Source organism: Fundulus heteroclitus, chromosome 8 (genome assembly GCF_011125445.2).
Source record: "Fundulus heteroclitus isolate FHET01 chromosome 8, MU-UCD_Fhet_4.1, whole genome shotgun sequence".
NCBI lineage: Eukaryota > Metazoa > Chordata > Actinopteri > Cyprinodontiformes > Fundulidae > Fundulus > Fundulus heteroclitus.
The window spans coordinates 31,573,616-31,593,075 of NC_046368.1; the positions used below are offsets into that span (position 1 = coordinate 31,573,616).

Below are 19,460 nucleotides of genomic sequence, written 5' to 3' on the forward strand. Positions count from 1 at the left end.
AGAAATGGGTGCCTAATTCAAAGAAAACATGGGCATGTTTTCAAGTCAAAATTCGTTGCATGCATTTTAATTCAGCACAATCACAGCCTTTTGGGGCTCGTGTCCACCAGCTTTGCATATCTGGAATCTACCCCGTCTTCTTTTGGAAACAGATCGAGCTCTGTCAGATTGGAAGGAGAGCATTAATTCATTTTTAAGGCTTGCCACGGATTCTCAATTGGTCTGAGTTTTGACTGGGTCATTGTAACTTACGGAAATGCTTGGACCTGAACCAATGCAGCTCTGGCTGCATGTTTCGGGTTTTTGTCGTGTTGGAAGGTGAACCTCCGCCCCAGTCTCAAGGCTTTTAACGAGGACTGCTCTGTGTAGCTGAATCCCTCTTCCCATCAACTCTGGCCAGCTTCCTTTCCCTACTGAAGAAAGGCATTCCCGTGGTACGATACTGCCACCACCACGCTTCACTCTGGAGAAGATACTGTGCATTCATCTCCTAACCTTTTGCCACACATCTTTCCTCATATAGCTGAAAAGGCCATGTTTTGGTCCCATCTAACCTTTTTGCACATTTGCTGCATCAACTATGTGTCTTGAATTGGACCTCATGGCTTTCTTGCCAACACTGGTTTTATACTTGCAGCTCCTCGGTAAAGGCCAGATTTGGTAACCAATAATTGCCCTGACAACAGATTCTCCCACCTGAGCATTGCATCTCTGCAACTTCTCCAGAGTGACCACTGGCTGCTTCTCTGACTAATATTCTCCTTATTTAGCCTGTCAGTTTTAATGGTGCATTTCATTTGTCCTCAGTAGTGGGACTTTTCGACCTCCGAGGCGGGAATTTAAACTGGAATGGCCGCTAAAGTCGGTATTACGAGTCAGAAAGTGGGTGCAACGGGATGGTACCCGACTTCTGCATTCTTTGACGGTTTTTAGCAATTTTCTATTATTTATGTAACATTTAGTCAGTCATACATGCACTACTTTAGTGTGTTCATAAGACGCAATGTTTCAGAGATGTTCGTATGCACAAAACGCCGTCTAAAAAAAAGTGTGGTTTTCATTGTTACGGTTAACAATAGCCATAGTGGCTAAATAAATCATGCTCAGTTGAACAGTTCAGCATGGCTGAAAACACATTCTGAGATACCCCCATATATAACCCTGTGCCAGTTGGTGGCACAGGGTTATATATGGGGGTATGGGGGCTAAATGCACAACCACACCATACATATTTCATTTTCATTTCTGTTGCTGACATGAAGCTTTTTTTTCTCCAAGTATTTCTGTGTTTCTCTGTTGGTCTCTGGCAAAACTCTCCATGAAATGCATTGAGGAAAATCCAGAGAATTAGAGAGCAAAGACTGCATGTCATATCCGTTGGCATATTCTGCCGTCTTGCCTTGAATATTTACAGTGATCCATCCCAATAGACATCTGTCTGGAAATACAGAGCTAAGCCTCGTTATTCTAAAGAACTTCACTGGACATGGCTGAAATTAAAATGAATGTTTCAGAGACATCACTTTGTACTCTTGCTATTCTGTTTTAGACTGTGCAGACAATATATTCACCTTGATAACAGAACTGCTCGTGCTTTTCTCTGCTTACAGCTCCAGAGGTGATCAGCAAAGAGGAATATGACACGAGTCCTGACTGGTGGGGCCTAGGGTGTCTGATTTATGAAATGATCGAGGGTCAGTCTCCGTTCAGGGCCCGGGACGAGCGCCCCAAGTCCTCAGAAATGGAGAAAAGGATCAAATTTAAAACGGTGGAATACAGTGACAGGTTCAGCAAGGAGGCCAGGGACATCTGCAGTGGAGTGAGTTTCACCGGTCAGACTTCATTTAACGGACTTTCTTTACAGCAGACACTCTGAACGCTTTCCTTCATGCCTCAGTGAGACACAACCCCACAACCCTGGAATTACCTCTGTGCTTTCCCTGCCATTATCTGCCTGTCAGTGCTATGAATGAACTGAAGACCATTATCCAACACATGAACAGCCTTTATTTTATTATTATTATTATAGTTGCTGGAAAGGGATCCAAAACAAAGACTGGGTTGCCAAGGTCCAGGATCAAAAGAAGTGAAGTCTCACCCCTTCTTTCGAAAGATCAACTTCAGGATGCTGGAGGCAGGACAGGTGGAGCCTCCTTTTAAACCAGATGTAAGTGCAACAACTATTTCTAAAACTATGTGTAGATGGATGTAATAAAACCTGTCTTGGTTCTTCCGGGTTAAAGTTTAAGGGAAAGCTTCTATTTTTTATGAACAGTATTATATTACCTGCAAAGGATAGAATCTCAGCATCTTCAGAAATGAAATTCCATCCATCTATTGTCTTCCTCTTATCTGCGATTGGGTGGCGGGGGACACAGGTCCAGGGGAAAACCCCAGATATCACTCTTCCAACGACAACATCGGCCACATTATGGAGGATCCATAAGGTCATGATCCATACCTCATGATCATAGGGGAGGACTGGAAAGTAGACGAACCGGCAAATTAATAAAATACAAATAAATGCATTTATTGTTGTTGCTTTAGAAACAGCATTATTGATGTCATGCCACAAGTCTTTTCTGAGATTTAGGTCCTGGGAGTGGGCTGGCAGCTCCATAATGTTGATCTGTTCTGGAACAGAGATGCTCCTGCTTCCTGCTATGTTTGGAGTTATAGACCAAGCAACGGCCACATTATTTCAGAAGAAGCCTCAATCTGTCTACCTGTCTCTCACTGTCTGGCTATTTATCTCTCAGATTTGTTTTCTTAGTACCAAAGAGGGCCAAACAGATTCACTTTCACATGCAGCATAGCTGCTTTCACTGCAGCGGTCCACTTATACATATGCAAAAGGCCTTATTGGACATTACAGGTGCTGGTCATATAATTAGAATATCATGAAAAAGTTTCTTTCCTTTTCAGTAATTCCATTCAAAAAGTGAAACTTGTATATTATATTCATTCATTACACACAGATTGATATATTTCAAGTGTTTATTTCTTTTAATTTTGATGATTATAACTAATGAAAAGCCCAAATTAGCGTAAACCTCCACCTCACGTCTTGCTGGGTGAATATAAGCGATCAGCTGGAAGTTACAATCGCTCCATTCTGAGTCAACATTCAGCTTGACATGAATCTAGTGACATTTTTAACAGACATTGAAATGTCTTTTTCCGGCACTTCAAACATAGTTTTTTCCGGCTTTTCGGTGGAACTTTCATAGCTCTGTCTCATCTTTCTCGTTTCAGCACACTTACCAGACGAAATGGAACAGTCCATTTCAGTCAGAGAGGGGGGAGCAGAAGCACAAGATGCATTGTGTTGCGTTTTTCTGTTTGCAAATTATAATAATTTTATTTCAAACATACATAAATAATGCAGGGGCACAGAGAGGGGTGGGCAACCGGCGGGGGCCTTTGCGTACTTTGTCTATATGCTAAGTCTGCACCTGTTGTTGGTGCACTTTTTCCTTCCACTCAACCTGAGCGTATGCTTGGATACAGAACAACCAACTTGTTCAGCAACCTTTTGTGGCTTCCCCTCCTCAGTCGTCTTCTGCACACCTGTCCAGTCAGTGGTCTTCTCCATGATTGTGTCGCCCCCTGATCCCAACAGAGACCGTTTGGAGGCTCAGGAAACCTTTGCAGGTGTTAATTAGCTGATTAGGGTGTGACACCAGGAGTTTCTAATATTTAAACTTTTCACAGTATTTTAATTATGCAAGACATTGAATATTAGGTTTTCATTATCTGTAAGTCTACGCTTTAATAAAGCCTCTACATATTTCACCCTGTGTAATGGATCTATTGTCACTTTTAGAAAGTAGTGACGAAACAATACTGAACTTTTTCACAATACGTTTTTTTTGTTTGTTTTTTACATGTACCTGCATATTGTTATTTTTGAATCGGTCCCTTTGAAATAAAAAGTCAATTACGGCCATTTAGCTTTGAACACAACTGTAGTTTAAAGGCCCGAGGTTAAGCAAGGTAACCTACAACTAGCTCCTGCAGGCCACAATAATAACAATAGTAATAATAATAACAATAGTAATAATAGCAATAAAACACAGCTCAATGTTTTGTCTGACCTGTAGCCCAGGCTGGTGTACTGCGACGACGTGCAGGACATCGAGGAGTTCTCCACACTGAGGGGAGTCGTTCTGAACCAGACAGACGGAGAGTTCTACACCAAATTCAACACAGGAAGCGTTCCGAGGAGTTGGCAAAACGAGGTGATCACATGAAGAGATCATATTGCAATATCCGATTGCGTATAGCACGAGCTCTCCGGGACCAAACCCGTGTTCCTCTGTCTTTGTTCTTAGCTCATAGAGACGGGATGTTTTGAAGAACTGAATGTTTTTGGTCCAATGGGATCTCGACCTCCGGACCTGGACTGGTCCCTGGCCCCTAACAGCCCCAAGCGTGGTTTGCTGCATCGAATGTTCCGCAGACATGGACGAATTCAGACCGATTCTTAAAAGTGTGGATGGATACCATGACGTCAGACATTTGATTTAAGCATTTCCTCCGGCAGCACCCGTCAGTTTCAACAGATGACGGCAAACAGAGCCATCCATCCAGTTAGGGGCCAGCTCCTCTCTCTGAGCACAACGCCAGCTCAGAAACTGAAGATAAGCCCCTCGACCTCTGAAGCACTTCGTGTCTGCATAGCAGCAGCACAGTAGCACTTGTCAAGAAATTAGGGGTGCACCGATTGCAGGTTTCTGGCCGATCACCGAGCTTTGAATAACCTGGCATTACGATTTTGATCGATACTGATTTTTTACTATTTGACACGGTCAGTTATCATAAAATCACAAAACACCTTCAATACTTCAAACTTATCTTGAAAAACATTAGTCAGTACCCATGTAACAATAAAAACCTCTCAAATAACTGCTCCCAAATATAAAGTTAAAGCATTCAGTTGGTGATTTTCAGACCATTGCAGAGGCAGATAAGATCGGTCTCACATCTAAGTGTCGGCCAATCAGCGATCTCCAAAAATTAAAGAAATCGTGGCCGACCGATCAATCGGTGCACACCTATAGGAAATGTCAAAATAAGGTTCCTCTTTAAATAAAATGTTTTGTTTTGTTTTGCAGTTGTTTCCTTTTGCTTTTATTCCAACTGAAACAAAATATGTGCATTTGTTTTTAACCAAGACTACCTGCAGACTAGTTGACTTATTTTCTCATCTAAGGAAACAAAAGACATTTGCTTAACATAAGATTTTACTTTGGACGCAGAAGTGTGCCGTTTTTGTTTATTTGAGCTTGCAAGATGAATATGATGCAAAAATAAGGTGCAGTTTAATATTTCAGTCTCTAGCTAATCGACTTCTGGGCTTTTTTTTATACGGCTGACATTTGCCACTGTTTTCAGTAAACAAAACATCACGGAAATTAAAGCGTTAGAAAATAACAGAAGAAAAAGAGGTTGGAAATCGGTACTAATTTTCATCTTTAAACTATGAAAACGTAGCTCACGATGAGACTAAATTGATGAGCTGGATTTCAGACAGCCTCACAGTTCAGCCCAGTAGAATCTACTGATTTATAAAATCAAATTACACCAAACCCAATTTGGTTGGTTATGGTACAAATCTGAGTGAAGGTTTAAAATGTACCTTCCCAGCTGTGAAAGCCTTTATGGTCTTGCTCTGATCACTACAAATTAGACCATATTCTTCCAAATGATCCCAGCTGAGCTGTAGTTATTCAGATTTTTCAGCAGAAAATAATTAAATTTGAAACTAATCATGCTTTACTGAAGCAAACATGTCTAGATCACAAGACAGGCGGTTTCCTTTTTCTCTTAACAGGATATATTTATCTTGCCATTGTTAAAAAGAAGAGCAGAAATTATTTATAGCATGGGAGGCAGTTCTGAGCTTGAGCACCTATAAATAAGTCGCCCGTGTGAATGTTTTGATTGTTTTTAAAAGACAGGCTTTAGTCATCAGGCCATTTCTAGTTCAATGCCAATCAAACCTTTATCGCCATTGTGTGACCGACTTCTCTTACAGGAGACGTTAAGAATGGGAAACCGAAGACTGAAACCTTCAGCTAAACTATTACTACTAATAAAATAAATCACAACTGTTTTAACCTGTTAATTACATTTAAATCATTCAGTTTATACTCAACATTTTATACCATGTTTTCTAGCAACACTGAAGAGAATTCAGTTTACTGCTGAGTTAATCTGCATGGAATTATCTTTTGAACCCAGATCAAACATCCAAACAGCCTTTTTTTCTCCATTTGACACTTTTATTTTTCAATCCAAAGTATAGAACAGTAAATAACAAAAACAATACAGAGAACACTAACAGACAGAAGCGCTGTAAAAGGGTCCAATGATGGGAGATTTTCCTGGAATAAACAGAAGGTCAGGTGTTGGTTCTGATGTTTAAGTTCTGTGGGAAGCCAAAGCGCCACGGCTCAGTTTATTCTGATGGCCTGCTCCAGCAGAGCGTGCTTTCTGCCACCAAGTCTCAGCCATTACTAGTGTGGTGCTAACGTGAGGATATCAGGAGGCCAAACAGTGGACCTGCGCTTGGTTTACGTGTCGGATGCTGGAACGGCTTAAGAACTGCTGGTGTGGAGGAACCGTGTTCATCCTTCCCACGGCGGGCTGCGGCGTCCGTCCACCTCCGTCTCTACGTGGTACAGCATGTCTGCCAGCGTGTGCTCGATCACCGCCCCCCAGCCCATGTCGCTCATCTGTGGGGGAGAAAGGAAATGCGTTCGGACGTGAGCGGTCGGCTGGTGTGAGCCTGCTCAGGTCACACGTGACAGGACGACAGTCTGCAAGTAGAAAGCTCTCACCGGCTGGTATTTAATGTGCTTGGGCGGGTATTTGAAATGAGGCCCAAAGTTGACAGAAACCTGCGAAGAAGAAACAAGAGTGCTGACTCATCTGATTGCTGAAAGACTGAAATATGTCAGGAGGCTGTACTGACCGTGCAGCTCTTGTACAAAGAGATGGCCGGGAAGTAGAGGCCTTCAAAGAGGTTCTCAAAGGCAACGCCTTGGTTAACGCCGTTTTTATAGAACAGCATCTGAAACACAGGCGTCTGGGGTGAACAGCAGCAAACAGCAGCAGCGTTTCTAGCTTTACTCACTCAGAGGAAGCGTCCTCACCCTGCTGGGGCTCGTCGCCTTCAGGCTCTTCTCGGCTTTGTCCACGTAGTCCTTCTCCTCAAAGTACAGGTAGCTCTTGAATTTAATAAGTGCCTGGAAAGACGGTTCAGGACACCAATCACATAAATGTGCAGATTGATGTGGACCAATCACCAGCAAAGACTCTAATTAATGTCAACAGAGATGAATCTATCTTATAACCCTGGTGTTAGACGACAGCTTTGAGGGCAAAGGGTCTCAGTTGAGCTGAGGTGGGGCGTTTACCTTGTCCTTGTACGTGTCCGGCAGAGCCTTCGCCGTCTCCGTTTCATCGGGCAGCTCTATGAAGAAGCCCAGCGTGTCGCCCTGACCGTAGCCCGAGGAGTAATGCTTCCCTATGGACTGGTGAAAGAGAGTCCCCTTCTTGCTCCGCCAGGAGTAGCTGAACTTGTCATAACCCAGAGGAGCCTGCAGGTTGCCTGAAGGTAGAGCAGGAAAAATGTGTTCAAGAAGGCGTCTGGCAAAATAGAAGGTGAAGGGATGAATGCAACTTTTCTGTAATAGAACAAGAAATAAAGTGTAGAAATACAAATATTTGTCCCATCCTCTTTTTTTTTTCCCCATACGACACCAACCCTGACAAAAGCATGACCAGAGTGTGCAGTAGAGCTGTGCATAAAAATTGATACAAAGATTAATATCGATGTTTTTAAAAATGATTTAATATAGATATTCTGGCTTTTAAAATCGATATACCTCCCAACCCCTAGGGGGCGTTATTACAGCTCACCATTACTGCTAACAGCGAGGAAGTGCAAGTGAGACGAATTTGCAGAATGGCTGACAGGATTTTAGAAGCACCTTCATCCCTAAAATCAGACGTTTGGGAATATTTTTGGTTTCTGTGATAGGTTCAATGCATTAAACCAAATGCACTTTATTTTCCTGTTAATATATCAGTGTTATATAAATCAAACATAAATATTTGCCTGGTTTTGTTGAGTGAATGACTTTGAGCATTAATTTGAAAGTAATAAAAATGGATATTAGAGTTAAATCAAGTCAAGCTGAGCTATATCAAACTGGTATCGACTCGGCTCATCCTAGATGATACCCGGCACTAGCGTGGAGCACTACTGACCAAGCGGTTGGGACCAGCCCAGCCTGGCTGCGGTCTCTGGGGGCATATCATCCACCGTGACCTCGAAGTACCAGGATCCTTTCCGCACGCCGTGTGAAGCTCGGACCATGGAGTAGCCCTTCTCCCCCGTCACCGTCAGCCGGTCGTCTGAGATCTTCAGCTGAGGTGCTGAAACACACCAGGCAACATGTTGGGCCGGGATTGAAAACAGCACCAGGCATTAGAAGCAAAGGTCCCTCACAAAGCTCTTCCTGAAAGCTGCTACTCCTCTGGACTACCTCTGTCGTGTAGGGCCAGCAGAACCCGCTCGTACAGACAGGCCCTGTACAGATCACCAGGAATGGGTTTGCCAGCCCAGCAGTCCAGCTCCAGTTTCTCGGGGTCTGGGGCGTGGGGGTCCGGTTCTGCCAGGATGTAGCGATAGCCGTCTTTGTTGAACGGGTGTTCCAGGGGGTAGCCATGAGGAGGCAGCCGCTGGGCTGAGAACAACGGGTCACTGCGGGACGAAGAAACAACCGTCACACACAAGGACACCAAAGCCTCCTCATCATCAGCGAGGAAGGAGCTCCATCACGTTCCTGATGGAGGATACAGAAGTGGACTAGTTGTACCTCCTGGTTCTCTTTGTAGCTCCTGCTGCGGTTCCCTCCTGCTGCTGCTGCTGTTTACGTTTGGCTCCCCTTCCTTTCCCGGGGCCAGGGGCCAGAGCACCTTTAAAAGCACAAGACAGAGCTGAACACGGAAACGGACAAAAAGACGCTCCCAAACAAAAACACAAGCGGTCAACAGCGAAGGCAGCATACGCTGAGCTGACAGGTTACAACAGCACAGAATGAAGCGCTCAACGCTGGACTTACCCTCCATTAAGCAACGTTTAGACTACAAGCTCCCCCTGGGAGAGGCTTGATATCTGGAACGTCTGCTGAGGAGCTTTTATTATTTACCTTCAACTATAAATTACCTTTAACACATACATGATTTTGGTTACTTTGTTAAGGTCAGATCTGTGGATGCCTATGAACAAAGATGAGCATAAAACAAATCAACCAATAAAACCTATAAGTTAAACCTAAAACCTCGCTGAGTTTGGTTCCTATGGTCTCAAACGTGAAGCCAAAGCTGAAGAAAAGACATTCTTTTGCAACGTCAACGTTTAAATCAAACAACACGCTTAGGACACATGCCCAGGGGTTTGTGTCCCACGGAGCAATCCCTTCCGTCCTGTCACCCTACAGCCTGGAATTATGCACTAAATTTCTAAATAACCTCACTTCCTGTTTTAAAGAAAACATCTTTGTTGCATTTGTTTGATCTTGGTAACAATGTTTTCTCGTCTTGGCTCCTTGTGTCTCCGTTCCCGCACGGTCAAACGGCTGCAGACAGACCTGAGGGTAGCCTCGGCCAGGTCTAGTCTGACCTGTTCTGACTAGCTTCCTAACACGCAGTCTCAAAGCAGAACTGTCTCATATCTAGTTTGGAACGAAACAACAGGAGGCGAATGCGTCCGACTGCCACTGAACACACACAAGCACACAGTGAAAGCAGGTTACTGGGCCGACACGGGGGGGGGGAGCAGGGAGAAGAGAGCAGGAATCAGCTCCCAAACACTATCAGCCTCTGATGGGGGCCGCAGCGCTCAGTCGCTTTGGACCAGCTGGCTTCATGGGGCCACATTAAGCTGGTTAAGATTTCCAGCATTTTGTCCTCAGATGATGGGCTTTTTGTACAATATTAGTTACAGGAAACATGAATGTGCTTAAAGGGGAAAGAAAAGAAGAATCAGCTGAACAACTCAACTAAGTGGAAGAAAATAGCTAAAAATTTGGCTCAACATAAAAGCATTATAAGGATACCTTTACTAAAAACACTTGCCACTTAATTAAATGTAAAGTTCTCCAACAAAGGGAACCCAACATATCTGAGATACTGGGACTTATTCACAGTGAATGAAAAATGAATTTGGACCTTAGAGAAGCCGAGTTTAAAGAAAGGGAAGGCGAGGCTACATAGCATTGGGTGAAGGCCGAAAGCAACGAGAAAATGACCCTCTGCTCTCAGGTAGACGGCACCTTGGAGGCAGACCGTCATTTCAGCAGGGATTCTAAGGGATGTCAGAGCCGGTTAGCAGCAAGCCAGACGTGGGGAAGCTACAGTGGTTTGCAAAACTACTCATACCCCTGACAGCCTTTTCTTAGTGTGTCACATTAACACAAATTTCTATTTATTTTATTGGGATTTACTGTGGCAGGCCAACACAAAGTAGCCCAGAACTGGCTGAGAAAGGAAAAAGAAAACTAATTTCCCTTCTTGCTTTTTTTTTTTAAAACCCAATAAAATGAAAGAAAAATAGAAAAATATAAACGGATGGATTTCTATTATGATTCTTTCAGCCTGGACACTAAGTAGTACCACATTTAGAAACATTTATTCCCAGATTTGCACATCTGAAGAATGAAACTAACCAATTCTTTGCTACATGTTCTCAACCTAATTTAGGTGTGGGCTTTGACTGGACCATCCTAACACAGATGTGCTTGGACAGGATGGTCCTGCATTTGCCTCCATCTTCCTGTCTACTGTGGCCAGATTCATGGTCCCCAGTGAAGAAAAGCATCCCCCCCCCCCCCCGCAGCGAGGCGCAGCGTTTTTCCATGCAGCTCATAAGGTTTTGTTCCTATCTTACCAAAGCACCTTTCTCCACAGTGGAAACCTGCAAACTGAATGTCTGCTGGCTTTCCTTCAACCACGACTATCATCTCCCTTCCCCATCACAGTGCACTAGTTTGTTTTAGTGTGCCACATAAAATCCCAATGAAATAGACTGAAATAGACTAAGACTTGTGGTTGCAACATGAAGAAAAATAAAATGCGGTATGAAGAGTTCTGCAAGGTGCTGGAGGTTTCATGGGGAAAGAGGGGGGGTTGCACTGAACTGATGCAAAAAACAGCAGACAGGGAAATCAGCACATGGATGAAGTTGCCCACAAGATGCTTATTAAGAATGGTGTTTGGTTTGCGCTGGCGGAGTAAGGGGGGGTCGTGGTGGAGGAGGAGGACAAACTGGAGGGTGACTGAAACCTCAGGGCCAACTTCTATCCAGCGGTTTACGAGACACACAAACACACGGAGAGGCTCCTGGTGTCACAATATGACATATTCACCTGAGAAAGAAGATCCACCTGGAAAACAATGCACACAAACACTATGATCATCAGATTTGCCTCACTTGGTGCTTGGCCGGTTAAATGCTTGCTTCCTGTTGTAACCTGACTGGTTTTGGGTTTCTGAACTAAACTAAAACCTTTTAAAACAATCTCTTGTCTGTTGTAGGTGAATGTGTTTGTTGTATGAAAATAAGGCAGATAAAGAATAGTATTTTATATGTGTATAGCATACATATAAGGAGATTCACAGAGCTGGTGGTTAAATACCTCCACATAAGCATTATGAGTGAGCAGAGGTATCAGAGGTTTCAGAACAAAGTCACTGCAGGCTTCCAGCTTGGCTTCATGCTTTGAATAAATAAACGCTGTGCTGCTAACATTCTTTACAGCTACTTTCTTAGAGCGGGAGATGCCTGCTTGTTTCCTCTCAGTCTATTCAGAGTATCTGTGGTCTGGAGCCCAGAGGACTCCATCATTCAGGACTGGCATTAAAGTCTGTTCTGGGGATCTGAACAGCAGCTGCATTTCTTTCTTATTGCAAGCCTAGAATGTGCTTCAAAACTGGAACTCCAAAAACCTCTCAATCAATTTAATGAAATGGTTTTGAGAGTGAATTGCTATTCGTTTACAAACGTTTAAACCTACATGTTCGAGGAAAGCTGGTTTTCACATTTTCTTTCTCTGAGTTGTAGGAATTATGCTCTTTTTAAATCACCTTTTATATGTTTATTGTCAATCTGACCCATTTTGACAGTGTAGGATAGAACAGAAATGATCTCTATTGTCCTTCAGTGGGGACATTCAGGTTTGCCAGCAGCACAAAGGTAAAATATATATATTAAAACAAAAAAATAATAGGGAACCGTGCAGCATTAGATAATAGCTGTTATCTAATTTCCCAACTAAGGGACAATAAAACTTCTATTGAGAAGTATTTCAAAGTTAATTTTTTGAAACTCATTCTTTGCTTGCAGTATTAAACAACATCTCTCCATACAGGTGAGAACCTGCTCACCATGGAATAAAAATGACATTTGTCACTTTTTTCTGCACTAGTTTAGCAGCCTGAGGGGGATCAGTCCTACGCAACACCACATGAGTCCTGCAGCGGGTAATCCTTCATTTGACCATCTCCTGATAGAATCAAAGCTATGTTCGTTAAACAACAACGAGGCTAAAAGTTAGAACGAAGGGAACATTTGCATAATAATGACCAGAGGGTTATCTGTGGCGAGGATTATACTATTTAGCACGCTCGGCGGCTAAGATCATCTTCACTTCTTTAGGCCTTACCTGTCAAACCTGTTGGGTTGCATAACTTAATTCAGCAAGAGATTTACCGTCAAAATAACAGCACAAAATAGGACTTAGGTCATCTAAATGACATGAGTGTTTGAACAATAGTTCAGATGACTGAATGTATTTGTTAGTTTTAGGGATGGGGATCGTTAAGGATTTATCGATACTACTGCATCGATAAATCTGGTATTTTATGGGTACCAATATCGATGCTTATTCTTTTAATCAAACAAAAGGGGGGAAAAAAACAATGATGACTGGTTTATTTTATAAACGTTTGAAACAAAAGCAAACAAAAGTAAAAAAAAAAAATTATACATTTTTATAAAGACTCTCTCTTGAATAAAAAGTATGCTGTATGAGAGACGAATATCAACCATCGTGAGACAGAAAATCAGAAAATGATTTAAACACTATAAATATGCTAAAAAACAACGCTATAATATTTCAAGTATTATTTTATTTAGAGTAATATTTTACCTGAATCCAAACTACATTAATCATTTTTTTTTATATTATCAATTTTAACCAAAAGATAGCAGAGACACCCACAGTGGATGAGGTGAATAAATGACAGAGGCTGAGTGTGAATCAGTTCCAGGGAGGGATCTATTTAAGTGCAACAGTTTCAGAGAAAAAAAAGAATATTTTTGCATCCCGCTTTGTAATGTAGTGAAAGTTTTGTTCATACGTGACTCATTTTCAATGGGAAACAGACAAGTGGGTCTTGTCTCTCTGACTTCAGCACGAGGCTGACTGACTGAGCGCCTGTCAGCGCTTTCCTAGTGGGAGGGGCTCACAACTGCACTCGCTGTTTACTGAGGAGACAGTAAACTCAGAGCGATCTGTGCTTTTACTTGTATTTTACTCAAACAACACAGAAAAGGATGTGTTAAATTTGTTGTTTGTCACTTCTGAATAACAGATTCGCTAGCAGAGTCTGTAAAAGTACTAAATAGTTGGCAACAGTGTTGATGAAAGTAAGCGAGGTGAACATGTGAGAGCAGAACGTTAGCCCCTCCCATCAGTACCCTTGGCGTCTGTTTCTTACGGTGGAAAAGATTGGCAAAACAATGTTGTGTGGGTTGAAGCCTCCCTGAAAATTTTAATACGACCTTAAAGGTACTGTTAAGACCAATAAGGTTGAAGCTTGTCTGTCCGCCAGGACCACCTTGACGTGGCCCCGGGGCCGCTTTGACACTGGGTTTCAGTTCCCATCCCTAGTTAGTTTACAGGTGGTGTTGTTGGCAGCCCGCTGTGGGATGTGACTGTTTGTTTGCATGTAGCGCAGAACAGCTCTGATCATTCAGGACAGATTTTAATGCCAGTACTGAAGGATCTCGGAGAAGCCTGAACCACCCTTCCTGTCTTATCCATAAAGGCAGTTTGAAAACGATCAACACTGATTGAGGACAGTTTGGTTGATCATATTCTTACCATTGAGACCACCAGCTGCTGGGGCTCCTGTGGTCTGTTTCTGAGTGTCATATGAGGGTCCTATGCTGCCCAGGTCCTACAGAGAAAAGAACAGGAGGCCCAGTAATATTTAGCTTGCATACAAACCCTCAGGTTGTGCCGTGTTTATTTCCTTAGAAGCAGTTACCTGATCCAACAGGCCAAATTTGGGGTATTCCTCCTCCAGATCCTTGCTGCCAGGGTCAGGGTGTTCTTTCACAAGGAAAACATCTCTCTCTTTGCTCTGTAAAATGAACAAAACAATACCACAATAAAGATCTATTGGTTTAATCTGACTGAACGTAGCTCCCCTTCATAGACAGATATTAAGTCCCCTAGCCTCTACAGGCTACGGATGGAGAGCAGCGTACTCATAATAACCACCATCACGACTACATGTTATATTACCATGGTCTTCACTATGTTGTTGGGCCAGGTCAGCTTCCCTGGTCTCTGACGAGTTGTCATGCACTCCCAGTTCTTGTCAATGAATGGTATGATATCCTGCAAAAGGAAGAGAATCGATTAGAGAAAATGATCTCAAGAAAACATTAAAGTCATGAATACTCGTTGGCTTTCAAAACAAAGAATCCCATTGCTGCCGTTGAAAATGTTTTTTTGTGAAATCCATTTGTGTCCAAGCAAAGTTTATTCAGATTTGATCCCAAAAGCCATAAGTGCAGAAGTTGTGTTTTTATTTGTGTATTTCAATGAGCAGATGACAAGTAGTCTACACCAAACCGATGCAAGATTAGCTGGGAATGATGTACCACACGAACATAAAAACCCGCCTGCTTGCTTTTACACTGATTAAAGAACGTTCAGGTTCCTACTTATCTGAGGCAGGGGGAGAAGGGGTGTGGGTGTATAGAAAGCCACAAGTGCCACAGCCTTTGTATTCTGCATATTCTTGAAGGTTTTATAGTCAACTCTAGGCAACTATATCATGAAATATTGCCTTATTCATTCGTTCTAAAATATTTGTTGTGTTCTGGTGCTATTTTTCTGACGTTTGCCTTCACTGTGCCACCGCCTCTCCCCGTGTGGGTACCGGCCATTTCATGACGTCGCCCTAGAGCCGCTGCAGTATGGTATCACCATCTTTAGGAAGACTGAACAAAGTCCAAAACTTCTCGCAGCCGAAAACACATTTTCAAACATTATCTATAGCTGAACAAAGAGCAGGTGCCATCTCAGTGCAGATCAGGTGCTAAAAGAGCCTCTTTGTCTCAACTTTGTGCAGAAATAACCGCTCTCAGCCTCACATCCCAGCTCGCTGGTGTTGTTTAGCGGGCAGGTTTACGATTTATCTAAAAATGGTTACATAGCAAGAAGTCTGTCAGTCATTTTTATTTTGCGTAAGGTTACGGCAAAGATTATTACCACAGGCACTTCTGGATCTTTTTTTAACATACAGTCTGTAGGGCACATTTAGTCCAGACTTCATGAACGTTTTTAAAACAGTATTAACGGAAAAATGAGGTTGACAGTAGACACAACTTGAGTATCTTAGGTACAATAACCGGCTACCGAATACTCTTTACCAACAAGCGTAAATTGTTTTGTCACCATTTCTGTGCCTTTTTGTCAAAATTAATGGAAAATAAACCTGGGAAAACAATCTCATGTCAAAGCGTCACCATAGGGCCATGGGGCGCATCCAACTCAGATCCATGTAACCGTTATACCCCTGATGATGATATACTGAGCAACCCGCTTGCCTTAACGTACAGAAAAACTGTTCAAATATATTTTAGTGGTAAAAATTATCAGAAAACGATATGCAAAAACATTTAACAATATACATAATGTTATTTATTTTAAAAACGTACAATTTTAGTTAATAATTTTAAAATGTCGTAATATTTAATCAGCAAAATGTTTTTTTATCAAATGACGTCTGTCTGGTGAATCGAGCCATTTTTATTGGTGTGTTATAGGCTTGACATCCTGTTGTGTCTATATTGTGACTCTTATTTTAAAGCACGAAAGGAAGTAATTCTTGAGTTGGTGTACTGATGGAGTCAAACAGCTCATTGACTTCTCATCAAGTTAACGATGACACTTTTTTATGTCTGTTAATTAGCTGAATGTATGCATCATTAGCACATGTTTAGTTTCTTGCTTACAGTACGTTGAAAAATACATTCAGCTGGAAAACTTTTACACTTCATGTATTTATCTACATGCTTTTCTAAATGAATGAAGAAAAAATCTCTCTTCCCTTTCATACATTTTCTTAGGGAGACAAGGACTGCACAACTAACTGGTGTTCCTTCCTAGACTAGAAAGATTAGCTACTTAGTCATTCGGCCCACAAACATTTGACCCATTTTCAGTTTTAAAACGTCGCTTCAGGATTGGCCTGATTGTCAAAACTATAATTAGACTAAAATCTATAAGTCAGAGCTTAAAATCCTCCATGTATGACATGTGGCCCTTCAAAGTTCGCCAACACCTTAAGAAGAGTGACTCCCACCTTATCTTTGGAGAACATGGTCTTGGGGTGCTCATCTTGTGTTCTGGACCTCCATGTGAGGTTAGCCAAAGCTGTGAGGCACATTTCCTTCAGGTCTGACAGAACACAAAGTGACACAGTCAACAACACAGAAGCTGAATAAAATGGTACTTGATGGTGAGGATTCAGCGCCCAGCACACCTACTTGCTTGTTTCCTGAGGAAGTACGTGTTGCCGCTGTGATGGCATACGTTGCAGTGAAACACATAATTGGTCATGAAGGGAAGGCATGTTCTGTGGAGGAGAGAGGCTGTTAATGGCCGCGTCGGCATCTAACCGCAGCTGATGGCTACTTCCTGACGACACATACGCAGTTTCAATCCCAAACGTTTCTGCTGTGAACCACTTCATACACAAGGCGCACTGCAGCTCCACCTCCCCGAGCTGCCGGCCACTCTCCTCGTCTCCGGATCCAGTCATAGCATCCGCTGCCTCGGAGCCGTCACCAGCAGCCTCCTGAGAAAAAGACCGCCGCGTAGTCATAACCTCATCTACGTAATGCAATTTCTATCTCTGATGTCTGCTTTAGTATGAATGTCCATTGCATTTCTTTGTTATGGTAACAACTAATGGTTCCCTGGGTTCTAATATTAGCTGCCATTGAGGGTAATTGCGTTCAATTTCAAACAACCTGGCACAAAGAAATCAGCCGCAGCAGATTCAGCCAAACAAAAACCTAACATGGTTTAATTTTTTATTTCAAAACAATTAACTGTAAACTTTGATAACCATTGGTCTATTTTAAAACAAATTATTATATTTATTGTTCTTTGTTCTTTTTCTCCCCAGTCATTGTCAAGGCGCTTTCTCTAACTCATTATGAACTCTACAAGCGTAACAATACTGTTGATGATGAGTGCTAATTTCATAGTCTATAGGTCAGACTTGTTTCTTCACAATGGTTTAAAGGTATCAAAGGTACACACTGCCTCCTAGTGACTGCTAAATGCAAGAAACGGTAGCACGCCGATTCTTTCATAACATTATTATATTGACGAAAAGCAGCATTTATATATGTTTTAAGATCTGCCTGACACCATGTAACCACATAAAACGAAAGAGGATAATTAGAACATTTTACCATTCCCTCTTTGCCATTTGATGACTCTGTGTCCATACTGGGAGGCTGTTCCCCAAAGGCAGCATCCCTGAAATTCAGAAGGGAGACGAGTTGAGGCAAACAGCACGAAAAACACTTAACATTAAATAAGATCTGCATTCTACGAAAGATGATATGACTTTAGCAGAAAGACAGTACGAGATTTCAACCATACCCGCCTCGGCTCGATTAGTTTCTAACTTAAGGCATTCTGCTCTGTGGTTGTGGAGCTTATTTCAACTGGTATTCACACGCAAGCTAAATGTGAGGCAGCCAGACTTCCGGTAAGTTAAGAGTTTTCGTGACAAGGCAAATGCACTCCTTTAAAATCTGCTTTTAGGCTGCGTTAAAAGCACGATGTTAGCAACAATTTGAAATAGAGAGCCATGAAGAGCTAATAGAAACTGCTGTAGAGTTGACATGTTTGATGGCAAACGGAACAAAAGCTTTAACAGTCAATAAATAAGACGTAGATGAGGGTTTTTGTTGTTGTTTTTAACAGTATTGTTGTTGCATTTTGTTCCCTCGCTGACCATGTACAGAGCTAACGCGAGTTAGCTCGCTGCTCTGCTAACGGTCCTCCTTATGAAAACAAACACTCTATGTTTGCAAAACTGTAACACACGGGCGGACACACTGCTGTCATGTTTGTCTTTTCGGAAAAAGCTGCACACTAAACAGACCTACCGTACAACCAAATCCTTTTCTGCTGCAGCTGCGTTACCCGCCTGCACTTCAGACGCCATGTTTGACAATCAATGAAAACAAAAAAGTATCGCGAGAGTTTGACTTCCGGTTTTCTCTTACTGCTGGCATCAATAGCGACACTCTGAGGTTCAGAAGAAAACTGCAACTATTCAAGACAAAACGAAAAATCTAAATTCGTTGTTCTTAAGCAGGGGTCTGCAACCTTTACCGTCTAAAGAGCCATTTTGCTCAAGAGTCGCCAATGTTGCCTGGCCTTTTGAAAAGATCTACTGTAGGAAATATGTTGTCATTGTTAAAGAAACGCCCTTTTATGTCTATTTTGAGGTTTTAAACAAGAGGATGGATGGGATGTTGGTTGATATTTGTGGATGATGATGTAAAAAGAATCATATTTTCTAATATAATGAAAATATTGATCTAAAATTAAATATTACTGGCACTTTTAGCATCATTCTGTTGTGAAAATTAAAAGCAATTAGTCCAAGAAAAAAAACTGCTAAAACTTGCATTTATTGTCAGTATTACATTTAAATACCATAATAAAAATATAATTTGTAGCCAAAGTTATTAAGAGCCACTGCGGAAGGTCCAAAGAGCCACTTGCAGCACCAGAGCCGCAGGTTGCAGGCCCCTGTTCCAAAGGTTGTTTAATACAAACACTTTTTAATACCCATTTTAAAGTGAAATTCATGTTTTATTTTCTTGTCATTTTTTTTTCTTCTGTCTGCTTTGAGTCAATCTGTAAGATAAGATCAAAATAAAATACACTGAAGTTTGTGGATGCAACACAATTAAATATATAATGGTTCTATAAATCACATTAACAAATCTATTTCAACCTCGTTCGTATACATCAATTTAATATAAAAACTGACAGCGTTTTTAGGCATCCAACACTGTTAATTCCTTTTTTCTTTTTTTTTTTACTTTTTACATT

The 19,460-nt window shown here is 41.9% G+C and overlaps 2 protein-coding genes across 5 annotated transcripts in view; one reads left to right on the top strand and one right to left on the bottom strand.

Moving 5' to 3' along the window:
• Positions 1-18,608, bottom strand: part of ash2l (ash2 like, histone lysine methyltransferase complex subunit) — a 23,838-nt gene extending 5,230 nt beyond the window's left edge. The window contains exons 1-17 of one of the 4 annotated variants that reach the window (XM_021310015.2): positions 18,503-18,608; positions 17,798-17,864; positions 17,027-17,172; positions 16,862-16,950; positions 16,678-16,772; positions 14,607-14,702; positions 14,347-14,442; positions 14,181-14,256; positions 11,442-11,459; positions 8,892-8,991; positions 8,559-8,776; positions 8,281-8,448; positions 7,425-7,618; positions 7,161-7,253; positions 6,980-7,078; positions 6,846-6,905; positions 6,273-6,740 (exon numbers count right to left, since the gene is read on the bottom strand). In XM_021310015.2, coding sequence (XP_021165690.2) covers positions 6,633-6,740; positions 6,846-6,905; positions 6,980-7,078; positions 7,161-7,253; positions 7,425-7,618; positions 8,281-8,448; positions 8,559-8,776; positions 8,892-8,991; positions 11,442-11,459; positions 14,181-14,256; positions 14,347-14,442; positions 14,607-14,702; positions 16,678-16,772; positions 16,862-16,950; positions 17,027-17,172; positions 17,798-17,864; positions 18,503-18,561 — 1,782 coding nt within the window. In that variant the 5' untranslated portion in view covers positions 18,562-18,608 and the 3' untranslated portion in view covers positions 6,273-6,632. Of the gene's footprint in view, positions 1-6,272; positions 6,741-6,845; positions 6,906-6,979; positions 7,079-7,160; positions 7,254-7,424; positions 7,619-8,280; positions 8,449-8,558; positions 8,777-8,891; positions 8,992-11,441; positions 11,460-14,180; positions 14,257-14,346; positions 14,443-14,606; positions 14,703-16,677; positions 16,773-16,861; positions 16,951-17,026; positions 17,173-17,797; positions 17,865-18,502 lie in introns of those variants that run through there. The other 3 variants (XM_021310016.2, XM_036140583.1, XM_036140584.1) reach the window with 3 other exon arrangements.
• Positions 1,185-5,081, top strand: LOC118563978 (G protein-coupled receptor kinase 5-like). Its single transcript, XM_036140586.1, has 4 exons — positions 1,185-1,819; positions 2,030-2,167; positions 4,104-4,241; positions 4,335-5,081. Exons 1-4 carry the CDS (start codon positions 1,685-1,687, stop codon positions 4,488-4,490), a joined length of 567 nt encoding a protein of 188 aa, XP_035996479.1. The 5' UTR covers positions 1,185-1,684; the 3' UTR covers positions 4,491-5,081.
• Positions 18,609-19,460: the final 852 nt, after the last annotated feature.